Genomic DNA, 19542 nt, shown 5'->3' with positions numbered 1-19542 from the left:
AAGATGGGGAAGAGTGGGATGTTACCACCAAGTGTAGAGGGGAGAATTTGATAAGCACTTGCTATTTGTTGCAATCCATAGTTGCCCATTTTGAAAAGGACACCATAAAAAGTGGAGAGGAGAAGTAGGACCAGTCCAAACTTGATCTAGGCACTTAAATTTTGTTTCTTGAATATGTTACTCTATCCTTTCTACTTTTTTTTTCTCTAATTTATTTCCGCATTTGTTTTTTGTTCCATGGTCAATCATTATTATTTTTTTAACCTAATAAAATACCCTAGGAATTTTTTGCTCTCCTTCAGTCTAGACATTATGTAAAATATTTCTCAATCTTAACATCATATCATAGTGCTTTTTGTAGAAAGCTCTGTTATGACTTCAAAGATGCTAGTAACATTTGTACATAATCTTTTATCTTTCTTTATCAATGCTAGGAAATTATTATTTCTTCATTCTATGAGTAATATTAGAAGGCAAACCATGGTGCAATGGTAAGTGCCCTCCACCCAAACCATGTGTAGTTAGGGCAAAGGCATGGCATTGGGTATAACAACTCTATGAGTAATACTACCATAAAGAAGAGAGAGGGGCATATAAAGCTTTAAAATGTTATTGGTAGTTATCAAGTTTTAAAGTTATAGGGTCAGGTACTCGCAAGTTATCTATTTATAAAGTAATATTGTATACTTATTTCTTGTCTCAGAGTTTGAAGTATTTTGTTACATGGAAGTGTGTGAAGTGCACAAGGTGACCATCAGGGTTTTAGGCAAGAAGAGGAGACAAAATACCTTGGATTATGTACTCTTCTACTGTAAGGCATATCTCAATATTTCTGCTTAACCATCTTTCTGTTGCTACTTATAATTTTCTCCATCTATAAAAACCTCATTCTGGATCTCTTTTGGCCTTATTTCAACCAAACATCAGATTTGGGGAAGTACATTTTGTGATGAAGCAAAGTTTCAGTCATGGATGCACATTTTAGAAAGTGCTACAAAAGATACTCCTTTATCAATTCATTCTGCAGCAAGGAAGTGTATCACGGCCATCTCCTGAGTAATCGATATTATATGGGGGCTGATGAGGTAAATGACCAATTTTCAACTTATGTAATTTCTACTATTACTTGTTAGGGTATGAAATGTAGTGTGCTAATTTTCTTGGCTTAGTGTTACAGATTTAGGAGATCTAGTACAAAGGTGTGTAGAGTGTGGGGGAGAATGGAATGTTACCACCAAGAATAGAGGGAATGAGCTGAGAAATGCCTCTCTTTTTTTTTTTCCCATCAACAATTGCCCAATTTTGGAATAACATTCAAAAATAGACAAACCCCAATTAGTAAGTAATATGTTCAACAAAAAAGAAGAAGGCAATGAAGCCATATTACAATTGTTTTCTTTGGGCCATTCAATTCTAATTCACATATAGGTAACTTTATGTTCTTCTTTTGACGCTATTGCATTTGCTTTTTAATCCATGGTCAATATTTTTTATTTCCGACCCTTAAGGTGCCAGGAATGTTTTGGTCTTATCCATTCAGAACATCATGCAAAATGTTTTGTTCTCATTTGGCCTCATTCATTGTAAACATTATGCAAGCTCAAAACTGAGATAGGTAGGTAGTGAGTGAAATAGATAATTCAGAGATGGAGAAAGAGAAATTGGAAAGGCTTCACGTACAAAAAACCCAATGCTTATAAAAAAAAAAAAAAAAAATGCCCTGTTATCCATTCAAAGATGCTGCAAACAAGTTTAACCTGAAATCTGGTTTTCTTTAGCAATCCATCTTAAATGGTGACATATGATAAGCAAACTATTTAAATTTTTAATAGCTCTACTCAGTCTTCCATTTATCATTTAGTTTTGGAAGCCTTTTTTCATTCAACTGGTAATAATTGTTTTTTTAAAGAAGAAAGTGGGATGCCCTCATAGCTCAAACCTATACTTGTTAATCATCTAGTCTTGATGTTATAGGGTTATGTACTTGCTATCTATCAAGTTCCTAAGTAAATATTTCGTGCTTTTTGCTTTTGTCAGAGGCTTAAATGTTTCATGGGCATGGGAGAGTGCAATGTATGAGAAGAGAGTGCAAAGTATGAGAAGCGACCACCAGTAGATATGCAGATGTTACAAATACTTTGGCTTCATTTATTGGTTTAAGTAACCATCACAATCCCTTTGGAACTAAAATCAAGATATGCTTGTGATTTTTATTTTGAGTATTGGACACAGACACAATCCCTTTTGTTTGTTTGATTTTCAAATCCATACTTTTTGTTGTTTCTTTGCATAAAGTCTTTGATAGCTCTGTTTTGTTGTAGGAATTGGAATTATTCTTTTTGGGTTATTTTTATGCTCCTCATCTTGTATAGGAGTTGAATAAGTTGCTGCTTTTTGTTGATTCTAATGTTTGTAAGTGGGTTTTCAACATATAATACATAGTAGTGAAGTCCACTGTAGGAATTGAAATTCTTTTGTTTCTATATGGTCTGTATAGCAAGGATTCTGAACTGCCTAGGAAGTAAGTATTCCCACTTTACATACTAATATGTGCAGTGACAAAATGTTCTCAGTGTACTTTAAATATTGATCTGATTCTGCATTAGATTCTTTATTTGACATGCAATTTTTTATTTTCTTTTGTCTTTCTTTTGCCGAATTAATCTGTTGGTATGATACTATGGTTCAAATCATAGACAAGGGTAATTAACATAGTAAAACAACTCATGATAGAACTTACAAGCATGGAGAATGGTGTTGTCCACTATAGCAGTGGGTTTTATAGTGATGATGATTTGAAAGATCGACCTCCAATTTTGTCCTTTTGAGCCTTTAGGTCCTCTGTTTTCTGCCCATCATCAGGAAGGTTTGTCTACTAATATGTCCTCTATTATATTAAAATTTCCAAGCAGTTGTAGCATCAGTGTTCTTGGTAGGAGAATTAAGTCAAAAATATATATACTTTTATCATTGACTTTTTTGTACTCAACATATAATAGTACCTCCAAATTGAAATTGCAACTCTCATTTACTTATCTGTTTTTTTTTTTTTTTTTTTTTGAGATGAACAACGTTTGGTATTTGCAAAGAAATCTGAAAATCAAAATTTAAATTTCTTGCTATTGTTTCAAAACATCAAAATTGATGGTGACTATGTGCATAAAGAGTTAAAGACCTCTGTTGTTTAGTTATCTTGTCTTTCTTTTGCAGTTCAAATGCCTATACTATTTCCTGAGTTCGTGGCTTCAGCCTTCCTGCACATTCAGCAACTTATTTTCCAAGTACATGAACCAAATAAGCTTTGGGTTCTGGTAGACTGGTACTGCATATCTCATCTCAACAGGTACGTATTAAGTCTTATTTTCTCATAATGTGCTTTTCTGTTGGCCTTTTCATATTATCTGAGAAGTAGAACAATATAATTATGTAATTATCATTACGAATTTTGTATCATTACTATAAATATTGCTCAATGGCATTCTGCTGTGTTTATGTGAGTTTAAATTCATAGTGAACGAATAGCAACTTACTGGGGATTAGAGGTCTAGTCCAAGCCTGCTTTTACATAGTGTTCATATAAATAGTTGTCTTACATAAAATGTTTCATTGAAATAATGGTCTTATATCGCATGCAAAAAAACTTTCTAAAATTTTCAATATATTGTACACTTTATCGAGAAATTGCTAGAAGCCTAGAATTCATGGGTGGGGAATCAAACACCGGATTAATGTTGGGATGGATGGAGGTTAGAAAAGCTTAATCATTGCAAGTATAATTGTTCTTTTCTAGAAAAGGCCAATAGAAGTGAAGTTGGCCCATTATTGTCCATTGATAAAATCATTTTGTTTTCAAAAGTAAAAAATCTCCATTTGATCAGCAATAATAAACCTATAGTTGAAACTTTTCATTTCTCAGGCTTTACTCATAAGTATGTTTTCTGTTTTCTCCCCTTCATCCTAAGTCAATGACCTCATTTGTAGAACTTATGCAGTCTAAGCCTATTGGAGAAGAGTTGTCTATACTGTTGAAAATTGTTGGGCAAGGATGCACCTCAAAATGGAATGCACTGAACCTCTTTCATCAACAGGTTCGTCTTGGTTTGCCATCCAAACAACTGTGGGAGTTGAGGACTTGTTTAACCATATGGAAAAGCAAAAGGCATTATCTCCAACAGGGAAACCCTGGCAGAGAATTCACCATTTGCTGAAACCAATTTGTCAGTTGGTTTCTCAACTGATAGAGATGTGCCTCTAAGAATGTCTAGTGTACTAGATGAAGATGGAGGAAGAGTTGTAGCAGACATAGAACAAGGAAGAAAATTGAGATATCCATAAGAAATGCAAGAGGTATTGCACGATTGAGATCTTTCTACTTGTTAAATATTCTTCATTATATATAATTGAAGAAGGAAATGTTCTGCCCACTTCTTAAATAATCTTTCTACTTGTTTGCCTGCCCACTAGTTTCGCACACCAAGACTTTTTATGTGATGTATAACCAAGAAAATATAATAAAAAAATAAATGAAAAAACAAGAGAAAAGACAATGCATATGGACCAACTTCTAAATGAAGATTTAAGATTTTGCATAGGTGATTCTATAATTCATGATCAAGCGCTAGTTTCTGCATGCCATTCATTATGATGGCTGATTGTATTCACATTCCAGCAAACATTTAATATTGATCTGTTGACTCGCTACACGCTTGGTTCAATTTAGACAACTTGAAGACATTGTTTTATATCCCAAAAATGGTAAATTTATTCAAGCAAGCATGGCATTGGAAAATTCCTCATTGGGAGGGCAAATCAGCACAAGCAAAGCCTTGTCCAAGTACTGAGTATATATTAAGCTCAATTATGGCCTTGTTTGGCGGGGAAATTGGGGGCCAAGTTCTCTTTATGCAGTCTGATTTATTTTTTAAAATCAATATGATGATATAATGCAGTATATATTAGTATGTGCCATTGATATGCTAAAGGCTTGAGGGATTTTTTGTTTTACGTTTAATTGTTGAGACCATTAATGAAAATTTTGGATCCAAAGCTAATACTTTCTTGAGTGTTGCTCATAATGATCACAATGGTATTATCTTATCTAATTGGGATGATGTTTCCATCAACCATAAGAAGAGTTGAAAATGAGAGGTTTAGTATTATTATTCCTTTAATACATGCATCTTCAATGTTTGATGACATTATTTCCAGCAAAACCATTGTTGACCACTCATATATAACAGCCTTTGACACTTTCGCCTTGAATGATTTTCTTCTTTAGTTGGTGATTAATGAAAAATCTTGTTGGCATAAGTTACATAAATTTTCTCTAATTTTGATTTAAACCATAAATTTTTCTAATACTCTTCTCACGTACCAACATTTGTGTATATGAGAAAGAAATTTAAGGTTTTAGTATTTTGTGATAAGATATATTCTTGTTGTGACATTTCTTCCTCATTTTTCGTGACAATCCTAACTCATTTGGAAATAATAGTATATTATTTGCCAATATTAAATCCCAAGATGGTTGACTAGTTCCTCCTAGTAGCAGCTGGAGGGTAATACAAGTCAAACAAGTGGAATCTCACTTGAGATAGGGAGCAACCCAAAAACCTTGGTGGGAATGGACACACACTAACTAATATCAGTTGCACAATCTAAAAGGATATGCTTACAGATCCAGAAGCTTGGCATGCAACTCAACTTCTATAGTGACATATTGGATTCAAAGTACAAATCAATTTATTGCAGGTTCTCAAGATTTCATTTTCATGTATTGACTATTGAATATGTATTGATTTAGGGTGTGTGCATTAGTGCTCTATATTTTGGAAAAGTATCTTATGAGACTGTTTTATGAGAATTTTCTCTCAAAACACGTGTGAGTCCCATTTATCACTTAATACCATAACAAAAACAAAGACTTAGTTCATTCAAAGTTTGTTTACACTTTCTAGTTTTCATCTTGTGTTTGAGTCCCTCAAGTCTTCTATTTGAAGCCTATCAAACTATTGAATGTTGTAAGAGTTTGATTTGGACCCTTTCAAATTATTGAATATGTTATTTGAACACTATCAAACAATTGAATCTCAAAAGTCATATCAAATATGTTGCTTCTTTAAAAGCAGATAATCTATATTATATCTAAAAGCAATTTTAGAATAGGTACTCTCAACCATTTATAAAGATTATGTTGCATTTTCTTTATATATGGTTGCATTTTGTTTGATTTCGTAATGGATTGTCTCAAAATGAGCAAGTTATTATTTTTTGAGTAAAAACAATTTTTTGCTACAATGTACCAATTGTAGCAAAAAATATATGTAAAGTGTGTGAAAAGCTGCGAGATGACATAGAAAATCTAAACAATGTCACTCTTACCCAACATCATAACGGCTTAATGGGGACTATCACCTAAAAATTTACACTGTATAACTCCCACATCTTCTAAATGTCATTTTCAATCATTTTTACATGTGCATACTTATTAGAGGTTTGACGCTTTAAGCATAGAGCACAACTTTAAAGTTTCCTTTTATTTACCCTAATAGATGTGCAATGCATGACCTTTTACCTAGTTTTGTGGCACCAGCATTTTCTATAAGCACTTAGGGTTTGTTTTTATTGACAAATACTAGGGGTGAGATGTATATTTAGAAAATCACCTCACTTCCATAGAAACTAAGCCCACTTCCACACTTATATATATATATATATATATATATATATATATATAGATGAAATTTGTAAAGGGTGCTCTTCTAATTTTGACACCCCATTCATTAGTGCTATAAATCTCATCAAGAATTTTTTAAATAACTCAACCTCCCCAACACTACAAGGTAAATGCACTAACATCATATGAATACGTAGAAAAAATAAACTAGATTAGAACTTCTAACATCTATAGCCAATAAAAAAAGTAGTTTTTTTATAAAAATAAAAATTCACTCTTGCCCTTGGTCGATAAAAAACACAACATTTACTTCCCAGATCTTAATCACTAGTCCCAAATACAAGATGGGTAATTATTGTCAATCTTTTCTAATGTCTTATATATGTGTGGCAAGAGACGTAATTGTATTATCGTCTATTTGTAGTCAAAGTCTTTCATCTCTACTAGGAACCATTCTTAGGAACTAAAACTTTGTTGTTTTACAAATTTATGGGACTTGAATAATCTAATAATCTCGGCACCATCGTACCATTCAGAATGCCCACACATCCTCATTTTCTTCTCTCCACAAATATAAATGTATACTTTAAACAAATTAAGGCATAATTGTATCATTATTATTCAATAGGAATGCATCTTGATACAAAACCATTTTTCTCACTTAACAATAAGAGTTTCTTTAGTGACATTTTTGTTCATATTCTTCTTGAGTTGTGCGGTCTCAGCCCCATATACATTTACCAAGCTTCCCTAGCAATGTATTTCAAGACACATGTGAAGGTTCTTCAACTTGATCATCAGGCAATACACCCAAATCAATCCTGCGTGCACTTCTCATCATCTCTGCAACTTTACGTTTGCGTGTGGTGATTAGAATTCTACTGCCTTGCACACCATATTTGAGTGCAATTCTGAACGGCTCCCACATTGTGAAGTCTTCTGTCCACACATCATCTAAAACAAGAAAAAACTTTTTTCCCTTAATTTTGTCACAAATTCCATCCAATAGACCTTGCAATGTAGTCATGTTAGGTGTTTGCCGATCAATAGATTCAAGGATTGCTTTGGCAAGCTTGCATTGATCAAAAGGATCAGAAACACAAACCCATATTTTTATTTGAAAATGAGCTTGCACCTCGCGATCATTGTAGGCTACTTGGGCAAGAGCCGTTTTTCCAATACCACCCGGGCCCACTAAAGAGATGATGTGGGGGTTTCTTTCTTCTTCACTACCCCTGCCCAATAGGATGCTCACTAATTCATCCTTAACCTCACCACGACCCGGAATTTCAGACACATCAACAAAGGAAGTAGATTTTGGTCGTTCAACTTCTTCAATGCTCCTTGTCAATTCAAACCCGTACATCTCCCTCTCTTTGTTAATCTCATCTAATTTTTCGTTCAGTTCTTTTATCTTATGAGCAATATCACGATGCTGAAGAAGACTAGTAACTGAAAAATCAAAGTTGAAAAGGGGCCATACCTTCCTCCTCTTAGCAGTACCTGTTGCAGCTTCTTTTTTCTCATTATCTTCTACGATCTTGGTGGCCGTCTTCCACTCATCCAACACGTTCTTCATCTGGTCGGATACCTCTTTGAGCTTATCTAACCAAAGCTTCACAGCTTCCTCCTTCACTCGCCTTCTCTCTGCATCGTTGAGCACTGCCTGATTGGTACGGAATTTGCTTTCAAGCTTTGGGACCTCTTCCTTAACATTTGCAATCAACTTGAACTCTGAAGTAATCATTGAAAAAAGCTGTGTCTTAATTTCTGAAACTTGTTGAACCCAATCCGCCCAATCCATAATTGGAAATTGATTTTTTTTTTTTTTTTTTTTGGGAGAAGAATTGGATATTGAAGTTTGATGGATAAAACAAGAGACTGAAAGAGTTAAAAGGATGATGAAAGGAGAAACCAAATAGAAGCTGCTCATATGGTCAATGTAGTCCACGCGGTTCATGACCTGTTCACACTGATGACTTCTTTTTCATTTTCTAAAAAAAAAAAAAAAAGAGGAAACTTCTCATCAACCCACGGACAACAAAATTTAAAATATGTTACGTTTGGTTTGATCTCCTAATTAATTTTTTTTTTAATTAAATGTTTCTATATTAGCGAGTATTTTATATTCTATTTTTCTTTTGGTGCATTGTCACATTTCCTTTACGAGGACACTTTTATGAGTCCAATTGTTACATCATTATCTATTAGTTTGTTTATATTAACTTTGATTTTTTTTTTTTTTTGTGTATTTTGTTAAGCATTTCTAAATTGGCATGTGTTTTGTATTTCATTTTCTTTTGATGCATTGTCAGTTGTAAAGTTTCTTCTATAACACTTTGCAAGGGCAACTTTATTTATTTGAAATTAAGTGAAATATTATATATTTAATTTTTTTAATTTAAAATAAAAAATGGAAAGAAAACATAAATAAAAAAATAAAATATGACACAGTGAATGAAGTAGTGCAACAGAAGCATAACAACATTATATGCTATGCTATATATATAGATAGATAAGGTTTGATTTAAATTTAAAGAGAAAATTTTAAATAAAAATTACGGTGACTATTATACTGCTGCTATGCAGTAACTATAAGTAAAAGTTATGTTATGTTAATAAACTTTAATGGACATAACAAAGCTCTTGAACAAGTTTAATTTCAAGTTTCAACAAAATTTTTTTTTTTTTAAATCAAGTTTGAAAATAAAAATTGAGCTTTGTGTTACGCTTGATTCTTATAACAAAGTAAACAAATCAAATTTGAGTACTATAGTTATTACTTATGATCATAACTGTCAGTGCTCTAATTTCAACCAAATTAAAAAATCCTCAAAAATAATTTTCACCAAAAAGAAATTGCAACTGCCTTTCTCCAAGAAACCCCCAAGAAACCTCTAAGTATCTATAAGGAAGATGAGAGCGCAGTCTTGTTCTCTGTGTGAACTGTGTCCAAATACTTTATGAACCTTCTAGTACCATACTTTAGCTTTTTACATTGCAACAATATCATGGAAAAATAACTCAAAAGCTTTGCGGTCAAGCTTTTCACTTGTTTCTATCTTCACAGTCAAAAAAAAAAAAAAGCTTTTCACTTGCAAAATCTCAAAAGCTTTGCTGAAACCAAAAATGTCTTCGTCAAACTTTTAATATTTTAATTAAAAATTGGCAAATTTATTGTAGAGACAATAAGTTAGCCAAATGTAGAATCTTACATTGATAAGGAGAGAGACTCCTTAATTATTTATATGTATAATTATCTAAAATATATAGTAGTATCATAAACACAATTCAATATATAATACGTGTTTTTTTTTTTTTTTTGTGATACATATATATAATACAATTAAGTGGATTAATTTATAATACATATATAGTTTTTAATTTGCGTATCGACCTAGGTTTTCAATTTAAATTATAACACATTAATTATAATGATTAAGATAAAAGAATATTATTAATAGGTTAAAAGATGGATAAAATTAGACAACAATTATTGAAATGCATAAAAATAAATTGAATCAAAATATCTAGTAAAATATTATCAATTAAAAAAATAAAGAATAGATGAAGACAACTTTATTATTTTACAACTTTTTACCACAACTTTATTATATTTCTCTACTAATCACACTTGGCTACATCTTGTAACACAAAAGTTGTAAAATAAGTTGTGATAATATATTTTTTTCCATACCACTCCTGAGAGTAAACTAAACTACTAAAGTGATATATTAAGTTTGCTTTTGAGGTGTATGTTTTTGAACCATACATGTAGTCCTTTCTTAATAGCTTTATTGTATTGGAATGGAATTAGAGAAATTAGTATAGAAGTCTTTGGAGTCTGTAAATTGTATAGCACGAATCTAAGTATCAAATTTGAGTATTATAGTTTTTACTTTTCATTACAATTGTCTCTAATTCCAACAAAATAAAAACATTCTCAAAAATAATTTTCACCAAAAAGAAACTGTCACTGCCTTCCTCCAAGAAACCTCTGAGAAACCTAGTATTTGTAAGGAAGATGAGACTTAAGTGCAGTCTTGCTCTCTGTGTGGACTGTGTCTAGATACTTTTTGAACCTTCTAGGTACCATACTTTAGCTTTATACACTGCAACAATATCATGGAAAAATAACTCTTTGAACTTTCTAAGAACCATACCGCCAATCATTGCTTTGCGGTGAAGCTTTTCACATTGCAAAATCTCAACAGCTTTGCTGAAACCAAAAATGTTTTTGTCAAACTTTTAATATTTTAATTAAAAGTTGGCAAATTTATTGTAAAAATAATAAGCTAGCCAAATGTAAAATCTCATAGTGATAAGGAGAGAGATTCCTTAATTATTTATAAGTGCAGTAATTAATGGGCTAAAATTTATTGGAGTAAAAATTAGGCCAACTACATGGAGGTAGTGCCAAATCAAAATAAATAATCTACCATTGGTGAGTTAATGGGCTATTTATGCATTATGTCCAACATTAATATTAAAACTCCCACTAAATTAGATTAATAGACCTAATTAATTAGATTAATTTGGGTGATGAAATTTGTGCACCGAAAAACAGTTTTGTCATGTGTCAATCAAGGGCTTGAATTTTCTTAAAGAGAGTAAGTGTCACACCTAGGAATGGAGCGAGTCATGGACTCCCTCCCCCCCCCCACCCCCAATTTTTTTATAAAAAATATATTACCATGTACATAGGTACTAATTTCAGCAATTTTATTACATAAAAGTACACTTTGTCCCCCTTTAGCAATATCGTTACTTCTTTTAAGAGAATGTTATAACCACAAACTTCCCTAAAATAAATATTAAAAGTTGGCAAATTTATTGTAAAGATAATAAGCTAGCCAAATGTAAAATCTCATAGTGATAAGGAGAGAGATTCCTTAATTATTTATAAGTGCAGTAATTAATGGGCTAAAATTTATTGGAGTAAAAATTAGGCCAACTACATGGAGGTGGTGCCAAATCAAAATAAATAATCTACCATTGGTGAGTTAATGGGCTATTTATGCATTATGTCCAACATTAATATTAAAACTCCCACTAAATTAGATTAATAGACCTAATTAATTAGATTAATTTGGGTGATGAAATTTGTGCACCGAAAAACAGTTTTGTCATGTGTCAATCAAGGGCTTGAATTTTCTTAAAGAGAGTAAGTGTCACACCTAGGAATGGAGTGAGTCATGGACTCCCTCCCCCCCCCCCCCAATTTTTTTATAAAAAATATATTACCATGTACATAGGTACTAATTTCAGCAATTTTATTAAATAAAAGTACACTTTGTCCCCCTTTAGCAATATCGTTACTTCTTTTAAGAGAATGTTATAACCACAAACTTCCCTAAAATATTTTTACAAATTGCTGAGCTAACAAATTCTTATTGGTTTCGATCTGAACCCACGACTTACATTATTTTTTTTTATTTACCAATAACCACTTACCACATCAATAATTTGTAAAAAAAAAAAAAAAAAATATAACTCTAGAATTTTCCTCTTTTTAAAGATCATAAAAAAATTTATAGACTATAATTTAAATCAAAATATACAAGCTCAAAAAAATTAGCTCAACAACAAAAATTACCAATAGTAAAGCTAAAAAACATTTAGTTCAATTAACATATTTTACCCAAAGCAAACAACCGGCCCTTTAAAAAAATTTTAACAAAATAATTTTATCCTTACCCAACAACAAATGCATGCAACAAAAAATATCAATTAATTAATTAAAATAAATAAATCTCAGTGGTTAAGCAACAGAGTTGGAGATCGAAGTTGCCGCATGCAATTAGTAGCTAACTCTAAGTCCTGGCTTCATCCTTGGTTGCACCTCAATCCAATTTTTTTTTTTGTGTGTGTATTTTTTTTCTATATTATATATCTCCAATTTTTGTTTTGCTCTAATTTTTAATTTTGTGTGATTTTATTATATTTTAGTGTATTATCACTAACAACGATTATAACTAAAATCAATTCAACTTTATAATTGAAATCATGTTGTGAGATAGAGTGTGTATGGCAATATATAACGTAGCGTATGTAAATATAATTAACTTATAATTCTGAGAAAAATAAATAGTAAATAATTAATTTAAAATCATATAAATTTTCACAATTAGTGAAAAATCCTTCAAACTTTCTCTTTATCTTTTTCTTATATATGAATTTTGAAAATCTAACAATTGGATTATATGTTCTTATTATATCTTCTATATTTGCAAAATTTTATAAAAATATAAAATCAATAGTTATATCATTAGTCAAATGTTTAAATTTTAAAGTTTAAATTTTTGTAAATCAAAATTTTGCATAAAAAATAAGTTTATTGATTAAATGATAAATAATATATAATTTGAAAAAAATTTGTGTATTAAAATCATTTAAAAAAAAAGTACAATCCAATAGTTAAAATTTTAAAATTTACATTAAATAGAGAGACATACAAAAAATAAGAAGAGTTTGTCTTCGGAGAAGAAACCTTTTCCTTTTTCCCTTCACCATGACACTTGACTAGTACAAGAACTTTAAAAAGTTCATTACTTTGTAAATTAGTGAAGAAATTCACTTTGTAAATAGATCAGTGTAAACTGATGACGTATGGTTTAGACTTAGAGCCAATTTGAAAACAATTTATTTAATTGAAATTGAAAATTTTTTATTAAAAAAAATTAAAAATTAGTTGAATAATACAATAAAATGTATGAATAATATCAAAAAAATTACAATATAACTCATAAATAGTAAAAATAAAAAGCTAAAAAAATAAAGAAAAATGTTACTAATCAGTATTAATAAAGTTGAAAAAAATCAAATAAAGGTATAAAAAAGGCAAAAAAAAAAAAAAAATTAAAAGTTATTACCGGTAAACACAACCCAAAATAACTAAAATAAGCAAAAAGAAATAAGCTCACGTCAGACTCATCCTTCGTTGATAACAGCTGGCCCTGCTTTTTGGATTATAGGGTGGATTCTAATTGAGCTGGCTCTGGTTTTTAGATTATAGAGTGGATTCCAGTATGAACTGGTGATGTAGAATGTGGACTTATTCGTTGATTGACCAGAGCAGAGCTGGCCTTGTTTTCGAGATATAAGAACGTGGGCCCTCAACTTCATTATTGCATGCACTTTGAGCAGCTACACTCTTTGCCATCTGGTTTCTCCTTGTTCATTTCACCATCTACCTACGTACTCTTTTACAGCAAATTTCCATTTCCAAAGTATGGCTGCTAGCCTGCTGCTCTACTTTCTGCTATTGTGGAGGGGCTTGGTTCTTTAATTTCTTCACAGTTCACGTTGACTATAACTGTTAAGGAAGACCTAATTTAAAATTTAAAATATTGTTATGATCTTTTTTATTTCCTAATTCCTAGTAGAGTTCTTCTGGGGTATTATTTTGTGTAACACAACTTTTATTGGCATTTTTTTTTTTTTTTTTGAGAATCAACTTTTTCTGCAATTAGTTGAATATATAAATATATTAGGTAATGTGGTATAATATATAAAAAATAACAATTATTTTGTCTATTTTTTAAATAAAAAAATTTACAAATTTTTTTATTTATTTTTTTATCTCTGCAATTATATAATTCTATTATTTTTTGTGTGTTTGATTAATATTTTTTTAAGATGAATCATATTCTTCTAACTTTTATTATTGTGTGTTATAACTTTTTTAATATACAACTAAACTTTATAAGTCTCAAATTTATCATTCAAGTTTCCCATCTCTTAAAGAATAAGGAGATTATCATGGTAATCAAAACTCATCACAAAATTATAAAATTATCTTAACCAAAAATTAAAATGAAACTAAAGGAATAAAAAATAGACTTTACAATAATTTATTACTTAAATAATTGGTAGGCATATTCAAATTCATAACTATATAGATTATGTTTTGATATAAACTCAAATTCCTATTTTAAAAAAATCTAAGTACAGATCCAAACCAAAATTTAATTAAAGTTATAAAATTGAGGGACAAGACTCTGTGGTGGGAAATGAAAGAAACATAATACCTGTGGGTCCGAGAGGTTTGCAATCCGGCCCAAACTCTATCTGGGCCCAGGGCCTGTGCCGAGGAGGTTTCTTGCCGAAGACGAATGGTCAGTGGCCGAGGTAGCAAGGGGAACGGCAGAGAACTTACCCTGTCCTCGGCATTCCAGAGCTTCGATGGAAAGATCAACACCATGGTGTAGGCAATCCCCAAACAGCCCCCCCCAAGGGGATGTGAACGGAATGGGGCCCATAGGGAAGCGGGGTGTGAAATTGGACCAAGGAAAATGCGTCCCCTCTTCAGTAAATGCACCTGCCGACACCCAGAGCTGATTAATGAGAAAAGACGTTTGGACGGTGTAAACCTCGATCCACGCAACTAATAGAAAGTTAGATGGGACGGTTGATAGGATGGATACAGAAATAAGCTCCTGCCTGACCTACAAGTGGAGGGTCAGGATCGACCAAGACGGACTATATAATAAAAAGGAAGGTGCACCAACAGGGGGGCTGGGAAAAATGGCCAAAAACGAGAGCCTCCCAGCCCACCTCCAGGAGAAGTACTCTAGGGGTGACGATCGTTTAACCTTGTATGAACGCCATGAAAAACCCATCGCCTATCGATCAAGGTCTAGCCTTTCAAACCCACGCTCTACAAATGATATTGTTAGGGCCATTTTACGTGCGAACCCGACACTGTTACGGTCCGCCACGAATCGTGACCCTACAATTGGCGCCGTCTGTGGGAAAGGCTTGCGTGTTGGCGCAGGTGGTAGGTTGAAACAGTTCCTCTGTTATTTCTAACCGTTGGTTATAGAGTTCAGGTATAAAATCTCACTAGGGGCTACGTTTCTTGACGAGGGGCTTGGCTGAGGAGCTAATTCCCCTAAAAGCTAAAGCTCCTCGTAAAGAACAAACTAGGCGCTTGGTAACGTTAACCGTATAGATAAACTCAAGGGGCTTGGCTGAGTAGCTAACTCTCCTAAAGCTAAAGGCCAGCCAAGGCCCCGTGCAAAGAGAAAACTAGGTTTTGGACAGAACCAGGGCATTGTATGGTCCACGGACTCAAGCCTCTGGGGAAACCAACTACTTGGATGATGGAAAACTAGGTTTTGGACAGAACCAAGGCATTGTATGGTCCACGGACTCAAGCCTCTGGGGAAACCAACTACTTGGATGATGGAAAACTAGGTTTTGGACAGAACCAAGGCATTGTATGGTCCACGGACTCAAGCCTCTGGGGAAACCAACTACTTGGATGATGGAAAACTAGGTTTTGGACAGAACCAAGGCATTGTATGGTCCACGGACTCAAGCCTCTGGGGAAATCAACTACTTGGATGATGGAAAACTAGGTTTTGGACAAACCAAGGCATTGCATAGTCCTCGGACTCAAGCCTCTGGGGAAACCAACTACCTGGATGATGGAAAACTAGGTTTTGGACAGAACCAAGGCATTGCATAGTCCTCGGACTCAAGCCTCTGGGGAAACCAACCACCTGGATGATGGAAAACTAGGTTTTGGACAGAACCAAGGCATTGCATAGTCCTCGGACTCAAGCCTCTGGGGAAACCAACCACCTGGATGATGGAAAACTAGGTTTTGGACAGAACCAAGGCATTGTATGGTCCACGGACTCAAGCCTATGGGGAAACCAACTACTTGGATGAGGAAAACCAGGCACTAAGCGAGATTTAGCTATTATGCGTAACGTCGAAAATGGTGCTTATATCTTCGCAAGACGAAGGTTAGAAATGAATCTAAGGCCTCTGAGTATAAGTAAATTAGGGTTTGGGGAACATGATGGTGAATGTATTGCATGCATAGCTATTTATACATGTTAAAGCAAATCAGGGCAGAGTTCATAAGCAAATAGTGCGCATCAACGAGGGCGGTTAACGATGTAATCAGAAGGAAAAAGGAAAAACAAGATTTCATATATACATGTTCAAATGCTTGTAAACCATCAATAAATTAGGAAGTTTGTGAAAGGGAAAAGAAACAAGTTAATCGTTCAAATAGAAACGAGTACAAAAGCCCAACCAAGGCTTCTAGTTTTCTGTTTTTTTGTCGGTGACATCTTGGGAGATGGGAACAAGATCAGCTTCGATGCCCGGAATGACGGTTCCTTCTGGGGAAGGCTGAACGGGGCCAACACTGGTGCTCTGAGGGACCACAGCAAGGGGAACGGCCTGTGGCGGCTGTGCAAGTGTCGTAGGCTCCTCTGTACTAGGCACCTGAACGCCAACCACGGGCTCCGTAACCTTTTTAGGGGCCTCAAGATCTGTATGCTGGGGTATCACTGTCACGTCCTGAAGTTCTCCTTCTTTGGGCGCCTTGCTGGAAGAACCGCAGGCCTGCAAGTCTTCTGACGAGGTGATCTCTTCCTCGGGTCGATCATCCGTAACCGCGGAGTTGGTAGGAGCGACCTCGCGGATGGCCGCCGGGTAGAATATGCTCTCTGCCTTCCACAAATCTGATGAAGCGTCCACCCCAGCTCACTTCAATGCTTCTTCCCAGACCTGGGAGCAATAAAACCTGCACACTCCAGGAATTTGCGCCTTAAGGGTGGCTTGGGTTTCGGCTACTCCCATGTTGTAACCATCGTCCTCGGCCGTATTCTTGGCAGCCTCTGCCTCATTCCTGGCAAACTCGGCCTCCTGCTTTGCCCTTACGGCTTCATCACGGGCATATTCTGCCACTCCTTTCTCATGCAGAGCCGCGGCCAGCTGCTTATTTAAATCCTCGATCAAATCTCTGGCTGTTCGCAGCTGGTCCTCGGCTTCGATTGCTCGCTTGGTTTGGTCTTTGGCCTGTTTTTGGGCACTAGCAAGGCCCACCGAGACGTTATCCCTCTCGCGGGTAGTCATTGTTAAGTCATCCTTGACTTTGGCAAGTTCGTTTTCAGAAGCTTCGAGAGTCTTTGAGGTCGTTATGCGCTTCTTGCGTTCGTTCTCGGCCGCCTTACTCCTGTCGTGCACTTCTTCCTCCATCCTATAGGTTGCCTGGAGAGCCTGTCAAGAAAGATAAACGTGTAGTGAGTGACAAACCGGTGACAAGAGTTAATAAAGTGTAAGATTTCAAGAAACCTTACCATGCCCAAGTATCTTTTAGTACTGAGAAAAACCTTCTGCATCCTCATTCTCTTCAGCTCATCCATGTCATTAGGAAGTAACATGGTTCTCCCTAATGCATCCGCCACGTATCCACCCTCGCCGTCTCCAAAGTCCCTCAGAGAGGCCGTTTCCAGTAATGGACCCCCGTGAAGCATTGGGGCAGGAAGCCAGGCGCTCGGCAGGGGTTGTGAATCAATTCCTTTTCCCTTGCCTTGAGAGGTTTGAACTGCGGGACCTTTGCCTTTGCTTTGGGGTCCGATCTTCAGTTGTTTTGTGCGCGGAGTCTCATCCTTCTCCTTAGGAGGTTGGGATTTTCCCTCGTCCACGATGTCCTTGCCCTTAGGGCTCCTCTTTCTCTTGGAATCAGCAACTTCAGGCCGAGGAGACCGAGCTGGTTGGGAGGAGGTGGGAGGCTCGGGGCGGGTGGATTGTGGCTGAGACTTGGTGGAGGATGACCTGGTTTGGATTGTAAGGGGCCGAGGTGGTGGAGGAGGAGCAGTGGGTTGCGGTGCCTCCTGGGTATCCTTCCCTGGTTGGTCCTCGAGGAGTTGAAGAAGGGGGGTTAAAGGTATTCTCTTGACTCCCATCTCGGCTTGGGAAGAGGTGCCTATTAATGACAATTCCGCCTCGGACAAGGCTGGGTCACCTAGGTCACCGGGAGGGTCCTCGGATTGGTAGACTAAGTCGAATACCCCGAACCCTTCCCCCAGCTGATCTGGCTCACCTTCGTCCTCTGCTGCTTGATGAGACGAAGAGGGGCCCACCAGGGGGATGTTCTTGGGGACAGCTGGCTCCTGCGAGATTAAAAATCCCTTCTCTACCATGGTAATTTTTGGAAGCCAAGGACGGTGGGCACTGATCACGTGCTTTGCGTCCCCAAAGGACTTCTGAACCGGAGGGTACCCTAGTATTTTGTGAGCTGCACGGACTTGGCCATCACTGTCATTCACAAAAACCGCCGCTTGTAAAACAGTCTCCAAGTCTGCCCGGTTGACTAAATGAAAATGCCGTGTATAGGCGTGTTCATCTACAAAAACAACAAACATATATGCATGGTTAGTTATCGGCAGACGTTAGGTCAGAATGGTTTAAAGGGTTATCCCTCTTCCATTCCTAATACCCCACCTGGTTCTCCTTCTACTACGGGGCATGGATCGCCATCATGCCACTCCCCAGAGACGATAAGAAAATCCTTGTTCAGTCCCTTGTTGGAATTAGGGAGGCACTGGATCAACCGAACCCTATCATCCCTCGACCTCATGTAGTAGGTTTTTCCTTTCAATTTCTGGAGGTTATAGCACCAGTTTACATCATGGTGGGTCAGTCTTAAACCCATCTTCTCGTTTAAAGCGTCCACGCAACCCAAAATCCTAAGAACGTTGTCGGCGCACTGGGTAGGGGTTAAACGGAAATGCCTGAGGTAACCCCTCGTCACTGGTCCCATAGGGATTCTCATTCCTCCCTCTACAAAGGCGAGGACGGGAATTACAACCGCGCCCGTTCCCCTCTTAATGTGCCATTCCCCCATCTTACAGTGCTCCAGACTTACGTTGGGGGGAATCCTATAATCAACGATGAACTTATTCATCGCTTCCTCAGTATCAATTTAGCCGCCTTTGTCATTTGCTAAAACAAACCTAACCCGCGATGGAAAAGAAAGGGTGCCAAAGAGAAATAAACTCAGAAAAGAAAAAAACGCGAGTTAATGGAGATAGGGAACTTACATAAAAGGAGAGTTACGC

General features: G+C 35.5%; 1 protein-coding gene and 1 long non-coding RNA gene across 2 annotated transcripts; one reads left to right on the top strand and one right to left on the bottom strand.

Annotated features, from left to right (window-relative positions):
* Positions 1-583: 583 nt before the first annotated feature.
* On the top strand, positions 584-4424 carry LOC115978976. Its single transcript, XR_004088909.1, has 6 exons — positions 584-811; positions 928-1085; positions 1178-1428; positions 2038-2521; positions 3211-3343; positions 3993-4424. It is a non-coding gene; the product is annotated as an uncharacterized LOC115978976 (long non-coding RNA).
* A 3015-nt stretch (positions 4425-7439) lies between these two features.
* Positions 7440-8480, bottom strand: LOC115980306 (putative disease resistance protein RGA3). Its single transcript, XM_031102568.1, has one exon. The coding sequence runs from the start codon at positions 8478-8480 to the stop codon at positions 7440-7442; it is 1041 nt and encodes a 346-aa protein (XP_030958428.1).
* Between the last annotated feature and the right edge of the window lie 11062 nt (positions 8481-19542).

This window comes from Quercus lobata, chromosome 3, assembly GCF_001633185.2.
Source record: "Quercus lobata isolate SW786 chromosome 3, ValleyOak3.0 Primary Assembly, whole genome shotgun sequence".
Lineage (NCBI taxonomy): Eukaryota > Viridiplantae > Streptophyta > Magnoliopsida > Fagales > Fagaceae > Quercus > Quercus lobata.
Note: the sequence above shows the minus strand (reverse complement) of the source record. Positions and strands in the feature narration are given on the sequence as shown.

Excerpts from the sequence above, each read along its gene's own strand:
- LOC115980306 (XM_031102568.1), bottom strand. The coding sequence starts at position 8,480 with ATGGATTGGGCGGATTGGGTTCAACAAGTTTCAGAAATTAAGACACAG.